The sequence below is a fragment of the Pristiophorus japonicus genome, chromosome 1 (assembly GCF_044704955.1).
Source record: "Pristiophorus japonicus isolate sPriJap1 chromosome 1, sPriJap1.hap1, whole genome shotgun sequence".
Lineage (NCBI taxonomy): Eukaryota > Metazoa > Chordata > Chondrichthyes > Pristiophoridae > Pristiophorus > Pristiophorus japonicus.
In genome coordinates, this window is record NC_091977.1 from 252,985,688 (window position 1) to 253,007,350 (window position 21,663).

The 21,663-nt window shown below is 46.2% G+C and overlaps 1 protein-coding gene across 1 annotated transcript in view; it reads left to right on the forward strand.

Annotated features, from left to right (window-relative positions):
- frem1a (Fras1 related extracellular matrix 1a) overlaps window positions 1-21,663 on the forward strand; it is a 352,151-nt gene that overhangs the window by 59,465 nt on the left and 271,023 nt on the right. Inside the window, 3 exon segments of the mRNA XM_070877990.1 lie at window positions 10,651-10,974; window positions 16,923-17,031; window positions 20,332-20,463. Coding sequence (XP_070734091.1) covers window positions 10,651-10,974; window positions 16,923-17,031; window positions 20,332-20,463 — 565 coding nt within the window.

Genomic DNA, 21,663 nt, shown 5'->3' on the forward strand with positions numbered 1-21,663 from the left:
GGGAATTCAGGAGAAATTTCTTTACTCAGAGAGTGGTGAGAATGTGGAACTTGCTACAAAAGTGAGTAGTTTAAGTGAAAAGCTGCAGGTCGGACAATTTTCAGGCGAACTTGTACACATGTTGGTTCCTGAGATTGCGTCTATTTTACACCTGTCTGTCTCTTACTAGAGATGGCAATCTTGACTGGTAGGAATCTGCTTTTAATTAAACAGAATTTACTTTTTTAAAGGGACGTTATTTAAACACATGAGGGACAAAGTAAGAGAAAGTTATGCTGACAGGGTACACTGAAGAGGGGTGGGAGGAGGCTCCTGTGGAATACAGACACCAGCATGGACCGTTTCTGTGCTGTACATTCTATCTAATACTATGTCATTTTTGGTGCCGACAGCTGGCTGGGCCACATCTATGCCTGGACACCTGAGCAGGGAAAGCCCGACACCAATTTCCCTGAGGGGCTTTAAAACAGATGTCATTTTCACATGAGGTGTCCCCTCTGGAAGTCTGAAAAATGGCCCGATTCAATTTCAAATTTTCAGGCGTATTTGTGCACATGTTGATTCCCGGGATTGGACCATGTGGGGTTGTGTACAAGGATGTAGTATTAAAAAGTCGAAAAAAGGTGCTCAGAGGACTGGGATCATAGAACATGCGAAGAGGTCTAAGTTACGTTTGGAGTGCAAGTGTGTAAATGCCGAAATTCGGTAATAAGGTTGGTGAGCTGCAGGCACAAATAGCCACTTGAGAATATAATTGAAGATGCTGTGTCTGTTTTCTTTGGAACAGAGGAGGCTAAGGAGAGATCTGATTTAGGTGTATAAAATTATGAGGGGCCCAGATAGAGTGGAAAGAAAGGATCTGTTTCCCTTGGCAGAGAGGGGCCAACAATCAGGGGACATAGATTTGAAGTATTTGGGGGGGGGGGATGGGTTTAGAGGAGATATGAGGGGACATTTCTTCATCCAGAGGGTGGTGGGGGTCTGGAACTCACTGATTGAAAGGGTGGTAGAGGCAGAAACCCTCACCACATTTAAAAGATACTTGGATATGCATTTAAAGTACCGTAACCTACAGGACTACGGACCAAGAGCTAGAAAGTGGGATTAAGCTGGATAGCTCTTGGTCGGCCGGTGCAGACACGATGGGGTGAAATGGCCTCCCTCTGTGCTGTAAATTTCTATGATTCTGTGATGTAACAGAGATAACTGAGTCCTGGCTCAAAAGAAGGGAGGATTGGATGCTTAATATTCCTAGGTACAAAGTATTCAGGAAAGATAGGAAAGGCAAAAAAGGAGGAGAGATAGCAGTTTTAATGAAGGAAAATGTACAGTGCTACAAAGAAAGAATGTCCTTGAAGGATCAAAGACAGAATCTGTTCGGTGGAGGTGAGAAACAATAGAGGAGCTATTAAACTACTTGGTGTATTTTACAGGACAATAAATAGAGGGAAGGAGATAGAGGAGCAGATTAGCAATGAAATCACTGAACAGTACAAGACTATAGAGTACTGAAACCGGGAGACTTTAACTACCCCAGTATTGAATGGGACAATGTTTATGTTGGGGGCAGAGAAGGGGAGGAATTTCTGAAGTGTGTTTAGGAGAATTTTCTTGATTATTGTGTTTCCTGCCCAACAAGGAAGGAGGCATTGCTGGATCGAGTCCTGAGGAATGAAACAGGAAAAGTGGAGAATGTCACAGTCGGGGAGCATCTCGGGAATAGTGATTATAGTACCATAAGGTTTAGATTAGTTATGGAGAAGGACAAGCAGCAATCTCGAATAGAAATACTTAATTGGAGGAGGGCTAATTTCAGCGAATTGAGGAGGGATCATTCCTGGGCAAATTAAGAGTTAAAGACTGGCAGGCAGAAATGTAATAGGCCAATGTGTGGCCTTTAAAGACGAGATGGCTTGAGTACAGCCGAGGTACATTCCCACAGGATGGAAAGGGAGGGTAACCAAAGCCAGAGCTCCCAGGACGACGAAGAAGTTAGAGATTAAGATGAAATAGAAAAGTGGGCGTATGACAGATAATATTATCAGTATGATAATACAAGGGAGAATCAGCTGAATATAAAAAGTACAGAGGACAAGTAAAGAAATAAGAGGGGTAAAGAGACAATACGAGAATAGATTGGTGACTAACATAGAAGGAATCCAAAGGTCCTCTAGAGGCACATTAGGCTGATTATGGACCAAAAGGTTCATGTATTGGTGGAGGCAGAAGACTTGGCTCAGGCACTAAATGAATACTTTGCATCAGTGTTTACCAAGGAAGAGGACTTGGCCAAAGTTACGGTAAACGAGGAGGTTGCCGGGATACTGGATGAGCTAAAAGTAGATAAAGAGGAGGTGTTAGAAAAGCTGGCAGTACTTAAAGTGGATAAGTCACCCGGTCCAGATGGGATGCATCCTAGGTTGCTGAGGGAAGTAAGATCGTGGCCGCTACATTGCGCCTTAGATACAGGAGTGGTGCCAGAGGATTGGCGGATTGCTAATAAGAACATAACATAAGAAATAGGAGCAGGAATAGGCCATATGACCCCTAGAGCCTGTTCTGCTATTCAATAATATTATGGCTGATCATCGACCTCAACTCCATTTTCCCATCCGATCTCCATATCCCTTGATTCCCCAAGATTCTAAAAATCTATCTATCTCAGTCTTGAATATATTTAGACACTCAGCATCCACAGCCCTCTGGGGCAGAGAATTCCGAAGATTCACAACCCTCTGAGTGAAGAAATTCCTCCTCATCCCTGTCCTAAATGGCCTTCCCCTTATTCTGAGCCTGTGCCCCCTAGTTCTAGATGCTCCAGCCAGGGGAAACACTCTCTCAGCATCTACCCTGTCAATCCCCTTCAGAATATTGTATATTTCAATGTTACACCCTTGATCAAAAAAGGGGAAAAGGATAAACCTGGTATTTACAGGCAGTCAGTTAAACCTTGGTGGTGGGGAAGCTTTTAGAAACAATAATCCGGGACAAAATTAACAGCCACTTGGACAAGCATGGACTAATAAAGGAGAACCAGCACAGATTAAGGGCAAATTGTGTTTGATGAACTTGATAGAATATTTTGATAAGGTAACAGAGAGGATGGATGAGGGCAGTCCAGTTGATGTTGTGTATATGGACTTATCAGGCTTGTTAGCATAACTGAAGCCCATGGGATAAAAACATGGATACAAAATTGTCTAGGGAATAGAAAGCAGAGAGTTGTGGTAAATGTCTGCTTTTCAGACTGGAGGGAGGTATACAGTTGTGTTCCCCAGGGTTCAGCAGTAGCATGACTGCTGTTTTTGATATACATTAATGACTTGAACTTGGGGGTACAGGGCACAATTTCAAAATTTTCAGATGACACGAAACATGGAAGTGGAGTCAACTGAGGAAGATAGTAAAAGACTTCATGAGGACATAGATAGGCTGGTGAAATGGGCAGACACATGGCAGATGAACTATTAATGCAGAAATGTGTGAGGTGATACAATTGGTAGGGAGAATGAGCAGAGATGATACATGCTAAATGGTACAATTTTAAAGGGGTGCAAGAAAGGAGAGGCCTGGGCTGCTTGTGCACAAACCTTTGAAGATGGCAGGACATTATGGGAAAGGTAGCATAGTGATAATGATACTGGACTAGTAATCCAGAGGCCTGGACTAATGATTCAGAGATGTGAGTTCAAATCCCACAATGGCAGCTGGAGACGATAAATTCAGTGAATTAAATAAATCTGGAACAAAAAGCTAGTGTCGATAATGGTGACCATTAAACTATCTGGTTGTCGTAAAAAACCATCTGGTTTACTAATGTCCATTAGGGAAGAAAAGCTGCCGTCCTTACCTGATCTGGCCTATACGTGACTTCAGACCTACAGCAGTGTGGTTGACTCTTAACTAACCTCTGAAATGGCCCAGGAAGCCATTCAGTTGTAACAAACAGCTAAAAGAAACAATCAGAAGAATAAAACTGGACATTGATCTCGTCACCGGCTTCGGACATGACAACGGCACACCCAGCCAAGTTGATCCAGAAAAGTCCTCCTTACTAACATCTGGGGACTTGTGGCAAAATCGGGAGAGCTGTTCCACAGACTAGTCAAGGAACAGCCTGACATAGTCATACTCACAGAATCATACCTTTCAGCCAATGTCCCAGACTCCTCCATCACCATCTCTGGGCATGTACAGTCCCACTGGCAGGACAGACCCACCAGAGATGGCAGCACAGTGGTATACAGTTGGGAGCGAGTGGCCCTGGGAGTCTTCACCATTGACTCCGGACCCCATGAAGACTTGTGGCTTTAGCTCAAGCATGGGCAAGGAAACCTCCTGATGATTACCACCTACCACCCTCCCTCAGCTGATGAATCAGTACTCCTCTATGTTGAACACCACTTGGAAGAATCACTGAGGGTAGCAAGGGCACTCTACTCTGGGTGAGGGACTTTACTGGTTCGGTAGCACCACTACTGACTGAGCTGGCCGAGTCCTAAAGGATATAGCTGCCAGACTGGGCCTGCAGCAGGTGGTTAGAGAACCAACACGAGGGAAAAACCTTGACCTCGTCCTTACCAATCTCCCTGTCACAGATACATCTGTCCACGACAGCAATGGTAGCAATGATCACCACACAGTCATTGTGGAGACGAAGTCTCATCTTCACACTGAAGACACCCTCCATCGTGTTGTGTGGCACTACCACCATGCTAAATGGCATAGATTCAGAACAGATCTAGCAACTCAAAACTGGGCATCCATGAGGCGCTGTGGGGCATCAGCAGCAGCAGAATTGTATTCCACCACACTCTGTAACCTTATGGCCCGGCATTATCCCTCACTCTAACATTACCATCAAGCCAGGGACCAAGCCCTGGAGTGTAGAAGAGCATGCCAGGAGCAGCACCAGGCGTACCTAAAAATGAAGTACTAACCTGGGGAAGCTGCAACACAGGACTACATACATGCTAAACAGCGGAAGCGGCATTCTATAGACAGAGCTAAACGATCCCACAACCAACGGATCAGACCAAAGCTCTGCAGTCCTTCCACATCCAGTCATGAATGGTGGTGGACAATTAAACAACTAACAGGAGGAGGAGGCTCCATGAATATCCCCATCCTCAATGATGGTGGATCCCAGCACGAGTGCAAAAGACAAGTCTGAAGCATTTGCAACCATCTTCAGCCAGAAGTGCCGAATGGATGATCCATCTCGGCCTCCTCCTGAGGTCACCACCATCACAGAAGCCAGTCTTCAGCCAATTCGATTCACTCCATCAAGATAGGCTGAGCGCACTGGATACAGCAAAGGCTATGGGCCCCGACAAAATCCTGCCTGTCGTGCTGAAGACTTGTGCTCCAGAACTAGCCAAGCAGTTCCAGTACAGCTACAACTCTGACATCTACCTGACAATGTGGAAAACTGCCCAGGTATGCCCACAAAAAGGAAGACAAATCAAATCTGGCAAATTGCCATCTCATCAGTCTACTCTCAATCAGCAGCAAAGTGATGGAAGGTGTTGTTGATAGTGCTATCAAACTACACTTATTCACCAATAACCTGCTCACCGATGCTCAGTTTGGGTTTCGCCAGGACCACTCAGCTCTAGACATCATTACAGCCTTGGTCTAAACATGGACAAATGAGTTAAATGACAGAGGTGAGGTGAGAGTGACTGCCCTTGACATTAAAGCAACATTTGGCTGAATGTGGCATCAAGGAGCCCTAGTAAAATTGAAGTCAATGAGAATCAGAAGGAAAACTCTCCAGTGGGTGGAGTTATACCTAGCACAGAGGACTTCATGGGGTCCAGAGTCAATGCTCATCCAGTACCTGTCTGACATTCAGTACTGGATGAGTAGAACTTTCCTCTAACTAAATATTGATCAGATCGAAGCCATTGTCTTCGGTCCCCACAACAAACTCCATTCCCTAGGCATTGAATCCATCCCTCTCCCTGGCCATTGTCTGAGGCTGAACCAGACCTTGCCGACCCTGTGATGAGATTCTGACCTCATATCTGCTCCATTACCAAGACTGTCTACTTCCATCTCCATAACATCGCTAATCTTTGCCCCTGCCTTAGTTCGTCTGCTTCTGAATCCCTCCTTCCTTCCTTTATTACCTCTGGACTCAACTATTTTACTGCTCTCCTAGCTGGCCTCCCACCTTACACCATCTGTAAACTTGAGCTCATCCACAACTCTGCTGCCCTTATCCTAACAATTCATCCATCACTCCTGTGCTCGCTAACTTACATTGGCACCCGTAAAATTCTCATCCTTGTTTTCAAATCCCCCCTGGCCTCACCTCTCCCTATCTCTGTATCCTCCTCCAATCCTACAACTCCCCGAGATCTCTGCGCTCCTCCAATTCTGGCTTTTGGCACATCCGCGATTTTAATCGCTCCACCATTGGCCCCTGTGCCTTCAGCTGCGGAGGCCCTAAGCTCTGGAATTCCTCCCTAAAACTTTCCACTTTGGGACCTCTCCCTCCTCCTTTAATACACTCCTTAAAACCTATCAATTGGACCACCCTTTTTTGACACGGGACCTAATATTTCCTTATGTGTTTCAGTGTCAAATTGTTTCTGATGATGCTCCTGTGAAGTGCCTTGGGATGTTTTACTACATTAAAAGGAACTATATAAATGAAAGTTGTTGTTGTTGTTATTCTGGCACATGATTTTCGGACCATTTAAGTTAATAAATTTAACCTGTGCACTTGAGTATTTGACTTGCACTATCTATCCACGGTTGCAATATCCCTGCCAGAGCACCAAGTTGGAAAATTAGCCCTTCTTTATCTTAAGTCTACACTGCCACTTGCGAAAGGTAAAGGAGGGCCATCAGCCCCCATACAGCAGCACAGCAGCCCCATTTAGCAAAGAAAGTTTAGCAGAGAAAGAAAACAGAGGTAGAGGGAAAAGATTATCCAATAAATGCAAGGCTTCAGTGAGGGAACTGCCCTTACTCTGACTTGTGTTTCACAAAATGGACTATGTAACTAAATTAATATCATTTTTGGAATTTTAGAATAATTGTCTGAAACTAACCCTTGACCGCACTGTGCTTGCAAAGTACTGCCTCATCTCCAACCTCCCTTTCTTTCCAAAGTCTTTGAATGTGTTGTCCCCTCCCAAATCCGTGCCCTTCTTTCCCGGAACTACATGTTTGAATCCCTTCAATCTGGTTTCTGCCCCTGTCACAGTACCGAAACAGCTCTCATCAAAGTCACAAATTACATCCTTTGTGACTGTGACAAAGGTAAACTATTTCTCCTCATCCTTCTCAACCTATCTGCAGCCTTGGACACAGTAGACCACTCAATCCTCCTCTAACGCCTCTCTCCCTGGGTGGGAATGCACTTGCCTGGTTCCATTCTTATCGATCTAATCGTAGCCAGAAAATCATCTGCAATTTCCACTCCCGCACCGTTACCTCTAGTGTCCCAAAATGATCTGTCCTTGGCCTCCTCCTATTTTTCATCTACTTGTTGCCCCTTGGCGACATCATCCGAAAACACGGAGTCAGTTTCCACAGCTGACACCCAGCTCTACCACACCACTACTCTCGACTACTCCATGGTCTCTAAATTGTCAGACTGCTTGTCCGACATCCAGTACTGAATGAGCAAAGATTTTCTCCAGTTGAATATTGGGAAGACCGAAACCATTGTCTTTGGTGCTCGCCATAAACTCAGTTCCCTAACCAATGACTCCATCCTTTTCCCTACCATCGGTCTGAGGTTGAACCAGACTGTTCACAACCTAGGTGTCATATTTGACCCCGAAATTAGCTTCCGGCCACATATCCGCAGCATAACTAAAACCGCCTATTTCCAACTTCGTAACATTGCCCGTCTCTGCCCCTGCCTCAGCTTATATGTTGCTGAAACCCTCATCCATGCTTTTGTTACCTCTAGACTTGACTATTCCAATGCACTCCTGGCTGGCCTCCCAGATTCTACCCGACGTAAACCTGAGGTCATCCAAAACGTGGCAGCCCATGTCCTAACTCGCAGCAAGACCCCCCTGCTGACCTACATTGGTTCCCGGTTAAGCAAAGCCTCAATTTCAAAATTCTCATCCTTGTTTACAAAACCCTCCATGGCTTCGCCCCTCCCTATCTCTGTAATCTCCTCCAGCCCCACAACCCTCCGAGATGTCTGCGCTCCCCAAATTCTGCCCTCTTGAGCATCCCTGATTATAATCACTGAACCATCCGTGGACGTACTTTCAGCTGCCTAGGCCCCAAGCTCTGGAACTCCTTCCCTAAACCTCTCCGCCTCTAACTCTCTTTCATCTTTTAAGACGCTCCTTAAAACCTATCTCTTTGACCAAGCTTTTGATCATCTGCCATAATTTCTTCTTATGTGGCTTGGTGTCAAATTTATTTGTTTTGTCTTAAAACACTCCTGTGAAGCACCTTGGGACATTATACTCCCTAAAGATGCTATGTAAATGCAAGTTGTCGTTGTTAATTTTGCTATTTAAAGTAGCTGTATATTCAGTGGCGTTGTTGAAAGTGTGCAGCGATTGTTTTTGTGGTGGAGGAGCGGTGAGGAATCGTGGCGGAAGTGCGGCGAATGTTTGTGGCGGAGGTGCGGTGAATGAGGGTACGAGGCCCAGAACAACCAAGGGCCCAGCTACAGCGTGGGCCAGCCCACACTGCAATATGTGTGCGTACTAGGTCCGTGCAGCAGAGCAGGTCTCCAGTCATCCTGGTTAAAGGCCTAGCTCTGTCAAGCCCATGTGGTGGCTGATGTGCAACGGTCACCACACGTTAAAAAAATCCACGCACAGGCATCTTCCACCCCTTCAATTGGAGTTCAGGACTGGAACATCGGGTCCTTCATTGAAACATCTGTGAACCCATGTGGAAGCAAGTCATCCTAGTTCGAGGGACCGCCTATGATGATGATGAAAGTGTTGATATTTCTATTATAGAAATAAAACTTACTACAAAATGAACGTAACTGCTCTTGCACTTTCTCCAAGCAGTCATTGTATCTCAGCTATCGGAGGGTGGCAGCTTCATTTTCCCACCATTGGAATCTGATCTTGTTTCCATGGCAGTGCGTTATAAAGCTTAGACACACATGGCTGACTGTACCATCTGTCACTGGATTTAACACCAGGGAAATAAAGAGTCTATTGGAACAGGCTCGATTCACTGCACAATCCTCCACTCAAAATAACACTACATTTTGGGAAAAGACAATCGCAAAATTAACATATTGTAAGGGGAGCTTGGGGTGTGGGTTCGAATCCACACTCCCCTGGGGTTCTGTACATGCAATTTATGAGGATGGGTAAGTAATGAGGCACCAGACACAGTGGGTAAGAGTACAAAATGGCTAATGTTGTTTATTTAGAATAGTAAACACCAAGATAGTGGGCATAGGAAGAGATCGTAAATAGCAGTAATGGCACAATCTCACTCAACAACACGAAAAATCTCGTAACAGGGAAGGGGAAAATAAGAGGTTAAAACATTCCACTCACACACAACCACACCTCCCACTTCCACCTTTCTTACCAATTCCTATCCTAAATTGAGTCTGTGAGGGGGTTTGGGCTATCAATTCCGGGGTTCTGGGGACACTTATTTCAGCTCGGGGTCCCTCTGGGATGGGTTTTACGTTGTTGGTCTGTTCGGTTTTCCTCCTCGATGTTGTGTCAGTTTCTTCCATTTTGCCTCTCGGTTGGCTCCTAAGCAAAAAGTTGGGCCCTGCGAAAAGCTGACTCAACTCCCACAAGTTGACTCCAACAACCAAAAGCTCACTCCAACTGCTTCAAAAGCTGACTCCAACTGCTTCCATCCCCCACTGGTTCTGTAGGTCCTATATTTGTATCCAATTTAGTTCTGGCCTTTCCGCGCTCAAACTCAGTTGGTGATCCATTGTGTAAGTTTGGGCGGGGAGATAACTTTGAATATTTAATCAGAAGATGTCACAGGTACAGGTAGGTGTGAGGACAGGGGTATTGTTTCAGTGCACATTGGTGCATCAAAGTCTGTTGGTCCATTGTAACAGTCCTGGGAGTCAATCGGTTTGAGCCTCCCCTTTGATGGGCCATTAGGTAGATGATGGTCCACATTCATTAGGGGCGAGTCATATTTTCAAACTTGGCCGGGTAGTCCCCATTGGTTGAAGATTTCCCCGCTTTAGGCCTGACTCGATCCCTGATTTGCCTGCCAGAATTCACTTTTCCCCCATTGGCCAGTGCCTCTGTCTCGCTTGTGAGCCAGACTCCACAATGTCTGTATCCACCCACACGTTTCCCAGCCTGTCTGGTCTGAGGATTTTACTTGGCCAAAAATGTTCATTTAAAATGTATAGGATGATCCCATGGTAGTTTTCTTGTCCTTAGGGTGTTCCAATAAAATGCGGCCATGGATTTTCAAACCTTACAATGTGTTTTTAAATTAGGGCAGATTGCGCCTTTATTTGAAAAAAAAACTTTACGAATGAGTGGCTGTGTAAGAGAATGTTGATGTGCAGTGATAGATTAAATGCAACTTTAGTTTTTTTTAACATAAGATGTGAATCACAGAGTTGTCTTTATACTTTCATCAAATGATGGTGTGGGATTTTGTATGAACAATGCCTTTATATATTCCCCTGGCTTTCTCTTCCAGATGGAGAATGCCTGGATCCCAGTCAGAATCAGGAATGCTTTTCCAAACCAGCCTCCTAAAGCGAGTTTTATAGCCATGTTCATCCTAGAAGTGGATCAGTTTATTCTTACCCCCATAACCACAGGTACCCTGGATGGTGAAGATAGTGAGAGCCCCAAAGCCCAGCTTCTCTTCAATATCACCAAGCCGCCTCCACAGGGTTACATCACTCATTTATCTGACCACACCAAGCCAATCACGTCATTCACCTGGTCCGACCTCAACGAGCTGCTGATAGCGTTTCAGCCACCAAACAACAGTCACACTGAAAGAAGGAACTACGAGGTACGTGAGTCAATACACTATCATGGCAAGGAGTTGCAAAAGGAAATAAAGGAAGAATGTAGCTTTTCAACAGTTACTGCCACCCCCATGTGCATCTCATTTTTTAACCAGTGTAACTATTTGAACTGCACTTTTTTTGACAGACGTATGCCTGTCAAGCCCCCCCTCTTGCCGCGTCGGTCAAGCTTCGGCCCCACCACAGAACCGTCCCCTCCCTCCCGGCCCCGAATCATTCCCTCCACGTGGTGCCGAGAAACAGGACCTGAGGCCCCGATTCTCCTCCCCCCACCCCCCCCCAACACTCTCCTCCCCCGACTCTCTTTGCTCACTCAGGCCCCTGCCTCGACTCTGTCCCCCCGCAACTTCCCCACCCTCCTCCCCGAGAGCGGCGGCGGCGGGCAGAGAAGTGGTGGGGGGCCGAAAGGGGGGTGGAAGAGAGAGAGAGACTGGGGTAGAGAAAGAGAGGCTGGGAGAGAGAGAGAGAGAGAGAGAGAGAGAGAGAGAGAGAGAGAAAGTCTGGGGGGTGGTGTAGAGACACAGGTAGAGGGGATCGGAGGGGAGAGAGAGAGAGAGAGAGACACGGGTGGTTGTGAGGCGGGGGACGATGGAGGTGGGAAATCAGAGGGGAGAGAGGGAACTCAGGGAAAACAGATCATGATTTTCCAACCCCCTTCAAGGGACATCGTTGGAGTGGATGATATCCAGAAATCACGAACTGTCACTATTCACTTCATACCCAATAAACCTGTTAACAATCCGTACACAATGCCCCATCTATGGTGGGGGTGGAGGAGGATGCGGGGGGGGAGGGGTGGGGGGAGGATGCACTTGCGCTTGGGTAAGGCACTTCGGCTGGGGGAGGCATACACCTGCGCTGGGGTATGGGACTTTGGCTGGGGGAGGGATGTACTTGGACAGGACTAAGGCACTTTGGCTGGGGGAGGCATGCACTTGGACTGGGGTGCAGGATTTTGGCTGGCCCTTGCTGTCTTCTGGGGAGCTCTGTCCTCTGTCGCTTCAGGAAGTCAAAGTGGTTCAGTGAGACCTTGGGATGGGCGGTTCCAGTGACACTTCAGGATGTGACTTATCCTCCAAGGGGACCAATCATAAACAAAGGATGGTGGCCATTTTTGCAGTACAAATATGTGCATCCTTTTTTAACACATCATCTGCCTCGTGCTTTTGTTCCGCCGATCATAAAACAATAATTGCTTTTCCTAAGAGCTATTTCCTTACAGCGTATATATTGAGTTCCATAAACACCTTGGGTTAGATATTCGGCTTTGATGATTTGGGGGTGGTAATGGCGGCGGGGCGGTAAAGTTTGTGTCCGGGAACAGTTTGCGCTTCAGTAAGTAACATTGGGCAGCTGGGCCCTGAGTCAGGGACACAGCGCTAAGGGAGGCGTTGTACACCTCTCTTGGGCACTAGCATGGGAAAATCCCGAGCTAAAGAGGCTGGGTTGGGAGCGCTCCGAGAGACGCCTGGTGGGCGGGAGGGGGGGGTGGTGAGGAAAAAAACCTAAGAAAATCCACAGAAACATTCCCAAAACATTATCCACACTACCACAAGACAAATCACAAAAAAAATCAATGAAAAAACAATCACACTTACCTTAGGAGTCCATTACATACCTCTCCGCAGTCGGTATTGTTGGACTGCCTGATTTCCCAGGTGTTCACTGCGGGATGCACTTCGGAGTGTACGGGTCGGGCAAGAGTCAGAACTCGCGCCAGTGTCACAACCAGGGGCGTTGCACACCGGCACAGCTCTTCCAGGCGGTGCTGCTCCGCGCCGCCACAAAACTGGATCCGGGGATTGCTGTGGGGCGCTGGAGGCTGACCGCCCGGCCAGAACATCTCACCGCCGCCATTGCCGCCACTCTGGGTTGAAAAACGGAGCGGAGAGGAGCCGAAAATCCAGCCCATCATTCTTTGCCATACTTGTTGAGAAACTTCAGTTAGAACAAAATAAATTTGCAAACAAATAAGCTTTATTAGGAAAAAAGAAAAGATTACCAAGTAACACAGAGATCGCAGGTGGGAATTTCAGACCCACTGGGGGGGGGGGGGGGGGGGGCAGATGGGATGGGCCAGGTAGGGCTAATGTCCAATCCCCGATCCGGAGGGATCCGATACCCGAACTCAGGGGGTTCCGATCCCCAGGTGGGGGGGCGGGGGTGGGCCTAGTGCTGCGCCCCTCGCAGAGTTCTTCCATCCTGCATTGCACCCCACTCGCACCCCACTGAGCAAATAGAGCACGTTTATTGTGCTCCACTTGATCTCGGGGGCGATAATCCGAATTTAGGTCGCGGGGCGGGACCTCCGTGCCTGCCGCAGGAACTCCCGCCTCACGCACTTACTTCCCTCAAACAGGGCGCTGCACAATTTAACCCCCCCCCCCTCCCCGCCCCGCCCATGCCTCTGTTTATAAATCCAAGGATCCTGTATGCTTTAGCAATTTGTCCTGTCACCTTCACAGATTTGTGTACGTGAACTCTCAGGTCTCTCTGTTCCTGCACCCCCTTCAAATTATTACCATTTAGTTTATATTGCCGCTCCTCATTTTTCTTCCAAAATGCAACACTTCATTCTTCTCTGCATTAAATTTAATCTGCTATGTGTCTGCCCATTTCACCAGTCTGTCTACGTCCTCCGGAGGTCTGCTATTATCCTCCTCTCTGTTTACTACATTTCCAAGCTTGGTGTCATCCGCAAATTATGAAATTATGCCCTCTGCCTCGACAAGATTTCCTTTTTGCTCCCTAATCGGTCCCACCTTTCCAATGACAATCCTTTTATTCTTTATATCTTTATAAAATACTTTTATCTTCCCTTTTATGCTACCCGCTAATCTTTTCTCACACATTCTTTTTGCCCCTTTTATTTCCTTTTACACTTCTCCCTTGTACTCTCTGTATTCAGCTTGGATCTCTAATGTATTATGAACTTGACATTTATCATGAGCCTTATATTTCTGATCGCACTCGACCAGTTCTGTTGGCTGGGCCACATCGTCCTCATGCCCGACACAAGACTCCCAAAGCAAGCGCTCTACTCGGAACTCCTGCACGGCAAACAATCCCCAGATGGGCAGAGGAAATGTTTCAAGGACACCCTCAAAGCCTCCTTGATAAAGTGCAACATCCCCACCGACACCTGGGAGTCCCTAGCCAAAGACCGCCCTAAGTGCAGGAAGAGCATCCGGGAGGGCGCTGAGCACCTCGAGTCTCATTGCCGAGAGCATGCAGAGATCAAGCGCAGGCAAAAGGAGCGTGCGGCAAACCAGACTCCCACCCACCCTTTCCTTCAACCACTGTCAGTTCCACCTGCGACAGAGACTGTAATTCCCATATTGGACTGTTCAGTCACCTGAGAGCTCACTTTTAGAGTGGAAGCAAGACTTCCTCGATTTCGAGGGACTGCCTATGAATGAATGAATATATTTCTGTTTTATTTTAACTTCTATTTATTTAGTCATCCAGGAATGCCCTTCCGTTCCTCCGGATTGGAGTGTGTCTGCACGGTACCTGAGCTTTGAAGGTTTCCCCTTGCTAATTTACTGTTTTACCTACCAATCTTTATTTTCAATCCACCTGAGCCCGATCCCTTTTCAAGTCATTGAAATTAGCCTGCTTCCAGTTGAGCATTTTCACCTTTGATTGCTCCTTGTCCCTTTCCATAACTATTCTAAACCTAATGATATAGTGATCATTGTTTCCCAAATGCTCTCCCATTGAAACATGCTCCACTTGCCCCACTTCATTCTGCAGAACTAGATCCAGTGCTGCTTCTTTCCTCGTTGGGCTGGAATATACTGATTAGGAAAGTTCTCTTATACACATTTCAGAATTACTCCCTGCTTTTCCTTCATGCTCTTTTTTCCCCAATCTATATTAGGATAATTGCAGTTCCCCCATTATTACTACTCTATTGTTTTTGCATCTTTCTACAATTTGCCGGCAGATTTTCGCCTCCGTCTCCTTCCCATTATTTGGTGGTCTATAGTATCCACCCAGCATTGTAATAGCTCCTCTATTGTTCCTTAGTTCTAACCCAATATATCCTGTCTGTGAACCCTCAAGTACATCCTCCCTCTCCAGTGCTGTAACAGTATCTTTGATCAATACTGCCACCGCCCCCACCCCCCCATCCTTTTCTTCCTTCCCTATCTTTCCTGAATATATTGTAGCCAGGAATATCAAATTCACATTCCTCCCTTTGTTTGAGCTAAGTCTTTGTTATCATAATCCTATATGGCAACTTGTGCCTGCAGCTCACCAACCTTATCAGCCACGCTCTGTGCATTTACACACATGAACTCCAACCCCACTGTAGTCTGATTTGTGCTTCTCCCCTGTCTGAACCCTCCTATTTCTGAACTGCTCTTCATTCTAATTTGCCAAAAGACATATTTCTTTGGTGCTAAAACACTCCCAACTTAAATTGGCTGGGAGTACAGCGGAGGGGGAGGAATATCGAGCATGACCTGAAAACACTGGGTCACGGGAAGTTCCATCCATCCATACAAGGCCACTGATGTCAGGTGGCAGGGCCAGTGGAATGGCTACCCAGACCAGAATTCAACAACAACTACAACTTATTTTTATATAGCACCTTTAACATAATGAAATGTCCAGAGGCACTTCACAGGAGTATTATGAGATTAAAGATTTGACACTGAGCCGCATAAGTCGAAATTAGCGCCCGTGACTAAAAGCTTGGTCAAAGAGGTATGTTTTAAGAAGTGTCTTAAGAAGGAGGAGAGAGGTAGAGAGACAGAGAGGTTTAGGCAGGAAGTTGCATGGCCTAGGCAACAGAAGGCATCGCCACCAATAGTTGAGCGATTAAAATCACGGATGCGCAAGAGGGCAGAATTAGAGGAATGCAGACATCACAGGGAGTTGTGGGGCTGGAGGAGATTAGAGAGATAGGGAGGGGCGAGGCCATGGAGAGATTTGAAAATAAGGATGAGCAGCAATGTCAAATATAAATGTCTCTATCAGAGAGGGACAACGTTTTTGCTGGTTGGAGGTCAGCCAACAGGGAGGAATTGCACAAGGACAGTGGTTTATCTGTTGACATTCTATGGCTCCCTCATCCTTTCTGCCCAGTAATATGGATACTGAGACGAAATCAGTGTCCAGGTCATTGTAGAGGTAGAAGTGGGTCATTGCCTGGAAGATCCCCAAATTGCTTGTTCTAATTTTCTATAGATTGGCCATCTTATAATTGGAGACTATCACATACAAACTTCTTCTGGGAAGTGAAGTGGAAAGCAGAGTTAGACATCCCCCCCACCCCTCATCCACAGTTCGGTATTCAGTTGGAGTGTAATCACCCACTCCGCGGATTCCAGACATTTTGAATGGGGCGGAGAGACATTTTGCCCGGTCTCTGTAACATTTTCCGTTGCTTTATGCCAGGAACTTTGTGTTCCCTGGGAACAAAGAAGACCCATCTGCCCTACTGTTGTGACTATAGGTATGAATTTTCGACACATCCAAGACCATTACATTTGTACCATGCAAATAAATTCCAAACATGTCAGAGTCAATTGTACAAGTGATTCCTAGTAGCACAGAACCTTGACCACTGGAAAGACATATCCGGAAGCCACTGCCAATTTCATTTTAATTTGATAAATGTACGATCATATTTGTAAAGCATGTTTTTAAATATAGTAAGCACAGAGTAACAGAAGGAAACAATTTTGCACTTAGATCAGGCTTAGTTTCAACTATGGATGTGATGGTTTTATGCTTTGTTTCTTTCCACAGTCTCTCAGGCTTTGGGTGTAGGGAGTATTTCTGTGAGGTCCGTATTTATCTCCATATTTCCCTAGTTTAGAAAGTAGTGAGTAGGGCTGGCTAGTTTTATCTTACCATAGTTTCTGATGTTGCTCTTAGTTGTATTACGACTTTGATCTTGATTCTATTTCTGCAACAGGTTGAATTTGAAGTTCACGATTTCTACTTCAGGAGCAGTGCACCAATCATGGTGCACATTTCGATAAGGACAGCTGATACCAATGCTCCCAGAGTTTCCTGGAACATGGGTGAGCTTGAATCTGGTAAACTGAACATCAGTGGGCCAAGAGTTGCTGAGTGAAGGGTTTAGTCCACTATAGGTGCATACAAGGGCCAGGAGATCAGTGGCGGTCCCTTCCATTGATCCCTGTTCAATCACTGCAACAGGCAATCTTTCAACCAGTTTAGAAGTGTTTTCACCAAAAATGTGCAGGGGTTTGATTGTAATATAAGCTAATGGTTTAAGTGGCCCCTGTGATATATTCTTTACAACATCACTAAGCACACTACACTCAAGATGGCTCTACAGGAAGTTGTCATCATGTGACTTTCATGACCCTTTTATTGTATTTGCAGGAGCAGTAGTCCACTAGGGGGAGCTCTATATTACAGCTGCACGCATTATTTATCATCATCATCATCATCGTCATAAGCAGTTCCTCAGAATGGGAATGACTTGCTTCCACCCCAAAAAGGGATGAGTTCACAGGTGTTTCAATGAAGGACCTGATATTCCATGTACCAAACTACATGTTAAAGGGTGGAAGATGCCTGTGCATGGCTTGTTTTAACGTGAGGTGGCCGTTGCACACCAGTCACCACACGGGCTTGACAGAGCTAGGTCTTGGTCCAGTGGCAAGGATTAACCAGGACGACTGGAGACTAGCTCTGCTGCACAGATCTAGTGCGCACACTTATCACAGTGTAGGCTGGTCCTTGCTGCCCCTGGGCCCTTGCCCCTTCTGGGCCTCGAACTCAAGCCACTCCTGGGCCCCGATCACATCCCTCTACGAACTCTCGCCGCTCCTCCGCCCCGACCTCGCCGCTCCTTCTCCCTGACCTCGCCGCTCCTGCTGTACCTGCCCGCACTCCAATCAGCGACCTGGATTTGGGTGATATCAAATCCAGTTGCCCTCTTCACAGCCGTCGCCCTCCTGCAGCAACACGTGCTGCTCCCTGCAGTGGCATGCCGCCGCACATTGCTCCCTCTAATGGCACGGCCTGTTGATGGTCTTGCAGGTCAGGACCATGCCGATTTCCAGGCCGGCCACCGCACGTTACTCCCTCTAAGGGCCCCGCCCCCTGCGGGCCCCTGCAAGCCTAGCATTATTAATGTGGATTTAGCATGTGTTAACTCTAATCCATAGAGTAATTTCAGCCCTTTATTCTGTCCTCTCTGTTGCATGCTTTGACTGGGTTCCACTTTCACCTGTTGCCAGGCACCTGATTGAGCTGACACACCCATATGTGAAGTACTTGTTCTTCAAGTTATATTTTAGCATCGTTAAAGTCAGTTTTTAGTGACAATTTATAAACCTGTTCTTTTTTCGGGGGGCGGGGGGGTTTATTTTTAGTATAAAAAACTGGAAGTTGAACCCCAAGGACCCAGGTACCATAGAATCATAGAAACTTACAGCACCATAGGAGGCCATTCAGCCCATCGTGCCTGCTGGCTCTTTGAAAGAGCAGCTGTGCTTAGTCCCACATCCCCATAGAATCAACGGTAAAGGTAAATTCAGAAAAAATTAGAGAAAATAGTTTTTACTGCGAACGTCAGTAAAGCTCAAGAAAACAAGCAGGGACCAGAAAAGAAAGGTCATCATCATCATAGGCAGTCCCTCGGAATCGAGGAAGACTTGCTTCCACTCTAAAAATGAGTCCTTAGGTGGCTGAACAGTCCAATACGAGAACCACAGTCCCTGTCACAGGTGGGACAGACAGTTGTTGAGGGTAAGGGTGGGTGGGACAGGTTTGCCGCACGCTCTTTCCGCTGCCTGCGTTTGTTTTATGCATGCACTCGGCGATGAGACGCGAGATGCTCAGCGCCCTCCCAGATGCACTTCCTCCACTTAGGGCGGTCTTTGGCCAGGGACTCCCAGGTGTTGGTGCACTTTATCAGGGAAGTTTTGAGGGTGTCCTTGTAACATTTCCTCTGTCCACCTTTGGCTCGTTTGCCATGAAGGAGTTCCAAGTAGCGCGCTTGCTTTGGGAGTCTCGTGTGTGGCATGTGAACAACGTGGCCTGCCCAGCGGAGCTGATCAAGTGTGATCAGTGCTTCAATGCTGGGGATGTTGGCCTGGTCGAGGATGCTAACATTGGTGCGTCTGTCCTCCCAGGGGATTTGTAGGATCTTGCGGAGACATCGTTGGTGGTATTTCTCCAGCTACTTGAGGTGCCTACTGTACATGGTCCATGTCTCTGAGCCATACCGGAGGGCAGGTATTACTACAGCCCTGTAGACCATGAGCTTGGTGGTGGATTTGAGGGCCTGGTCTTCGAACACTCTTTTCCTCAGGTGGCCGAAGGCTGCGCTGGCGCACTGGAGGCAGTGTTGAATCTCCTCATCAATGTCTGCTTTTGTTGATAAGAGGCTCCCGAGATATGGTAAATGGTCCATGTTGTCCAGGGCCACATCATGGATCTTGATGAAAGGTACAGTGAAGATAAATGACAACCCACATTATAGACATCGTTGGTGATGTACATTATTGATGGGAGTCAGCGCCAAACTCTCACTTAACCCCTACATTGATTTTTGCCAAATTAAATTAAAATGGAAGAACCTATTCTCATTGAGGTGGCTCCAAGCACCTAACGGCTACTGTGCTGGGAGGAGTAATAAAATTGTTGGTGATTATGGATAGGAGAACTGGTACAATGTTGCTTTTAGTGAGCACTACCCGGGTGGGTGAACTGAATCAGCCTTTGACTGATGACCTCCGTATCCAGGGAACTATCAGTGCATTACTGTCCTTACTCCATATCTAATCCAAGAATGAAAGACTGTATTTGCTACAGTTTTAAGATGATCCCGGCCCCAAATTGCACAAACGTTGTTCTTTTTCCTGCTGCAAGTCGGCCTAGGAAGCAGCACATTGGATGTCTGATATCTGCACTGTCCGTGCTGACATAACAGTTGTGATACACCTGCATTGCTGGATCTGATGGCTGGTTAAAAAAGCAAAGTTTTATTTCGCAAATTCAGGATCTTTTTCCTCAATTTCCCTCCTACTTTTTCTTTCAGATTTTACCACCTGGAAAAGATCTGGCAATTTATCTCTGCATTTTGGTAAAAGTTGATTTTAATGATCTATACCTATTGGTTTGTAATAATTGTGCCCACTTCTCCTTTTTCCATATAAAACGGGCATCTCCACATCCAGTGAGGCTTTAACGAACCTGTAGAAACCTGAAATTGACAATTGTACTGATGTACAATTGTAGGCATTTTACAATTCAGGAAGCCATTTAGCCATTGCTTATGCCAATGATAATGAGAAGCTAAAGTTCACTTTGTTGTTTCAGTGCTGTTAACTTCCATTCTGCAGGACTTGATCTACTTGAAGGTCAATCTCGACCGATCACCTGGGAGCAGTTTCAGGTAGTGGATAATGATGACCTTACTGCAGTTCGTTTGATTACTGTGGATGGCCTACAACATGGACGACTTACAGTAAGAGGTTAGTGTCCATTTAACAAACAGGACCAATTCCAATAACCAAGGCAGGGTCTCTCAGGATCTTGGGCATCGTGGCATTTTTTTCCTGGTCCAAGGAATTACGCCTAGATAGTTTAAAACATGAGATGTGGCTTGACATTTCTTATTCCAAACTAGAGTTTGCCAGAGTTTGTTACAAATATTGCCATGAGATGATAAGATAACTGGGTGCAGTAAACCTGAGTCACTGACCATTCATCCCAATGTGTTGGTCTGGGTTTTCTTTGCCCAGTGTCATTAGGGTAAACAATAAAGGTCAAGGAACTGATCTGTAGCACTTACTATCAATTCAATGTCTAATAAACTCCATTTTTAGTGTAATGAAGTGAAGATTTCAGGCAATGGGAATAGACATCAATAGCTGAATGCTAGCACTCCATGTGAAAGGTGGTGCATGTGGTCACCTTTCTGGAGCTGCAAAATGCGATGAATAGACCACTGGAGATACAACTCTGAGCAAGGGCACTCACTTAGGTAAATTTCGATTCGTCCCTTCCTCTCCTGAAGGCAGTGCCTTATTTTGAGGAAGTGGGCACCCTGCAGAACATTGCCCAAATGGCCATTCTTCCTGTGTAAGCCTAGACAGTGAGTCACTAGACTATTTAACCATGGTTGGGCCTCACGGCTGACTCTGATGGGAGCCAGGTCCCAGGAGCAGGAGATTTGTAACCTTGATGTAGTCCAGGGCCATTCCAACAACTTACCACAGACCAGAGATCGAGCCTGGGACTTCCCTGGTTTCCATTGCTAGGTTCCACACCATTTCGTGCACTCACCCGCCGAACACTGAGAAGACAGATGAGAAGAATGCATAAAATGAGATGCAGAACCGAGTATTTTTAAGAATTCTATTTGCAGTTTCCAGCTGGCAAATTGTATTTGTCTCATGTCTTATTTTTTAATTCCTTTCCAAGATGCGGGTGTCACTCACACATATTGTACTAGGCGGCTGGGAGGAATATTATGTAAATGTTGCCATTTGTGCAGATTAAAACTTAACATCTGCTCTGAATTTAAGGGTGCTTGCAGCCTTTAATAACTCGCTGAAAATGTGTTCCAATCATTAAATCTATTCAATGAGTGCATAGTTGTGTGATGCTCTAATGATGTTTTGTTAATGTCAGACGGCAATTTACCAATCTAGTCACTAACTGGTATAATT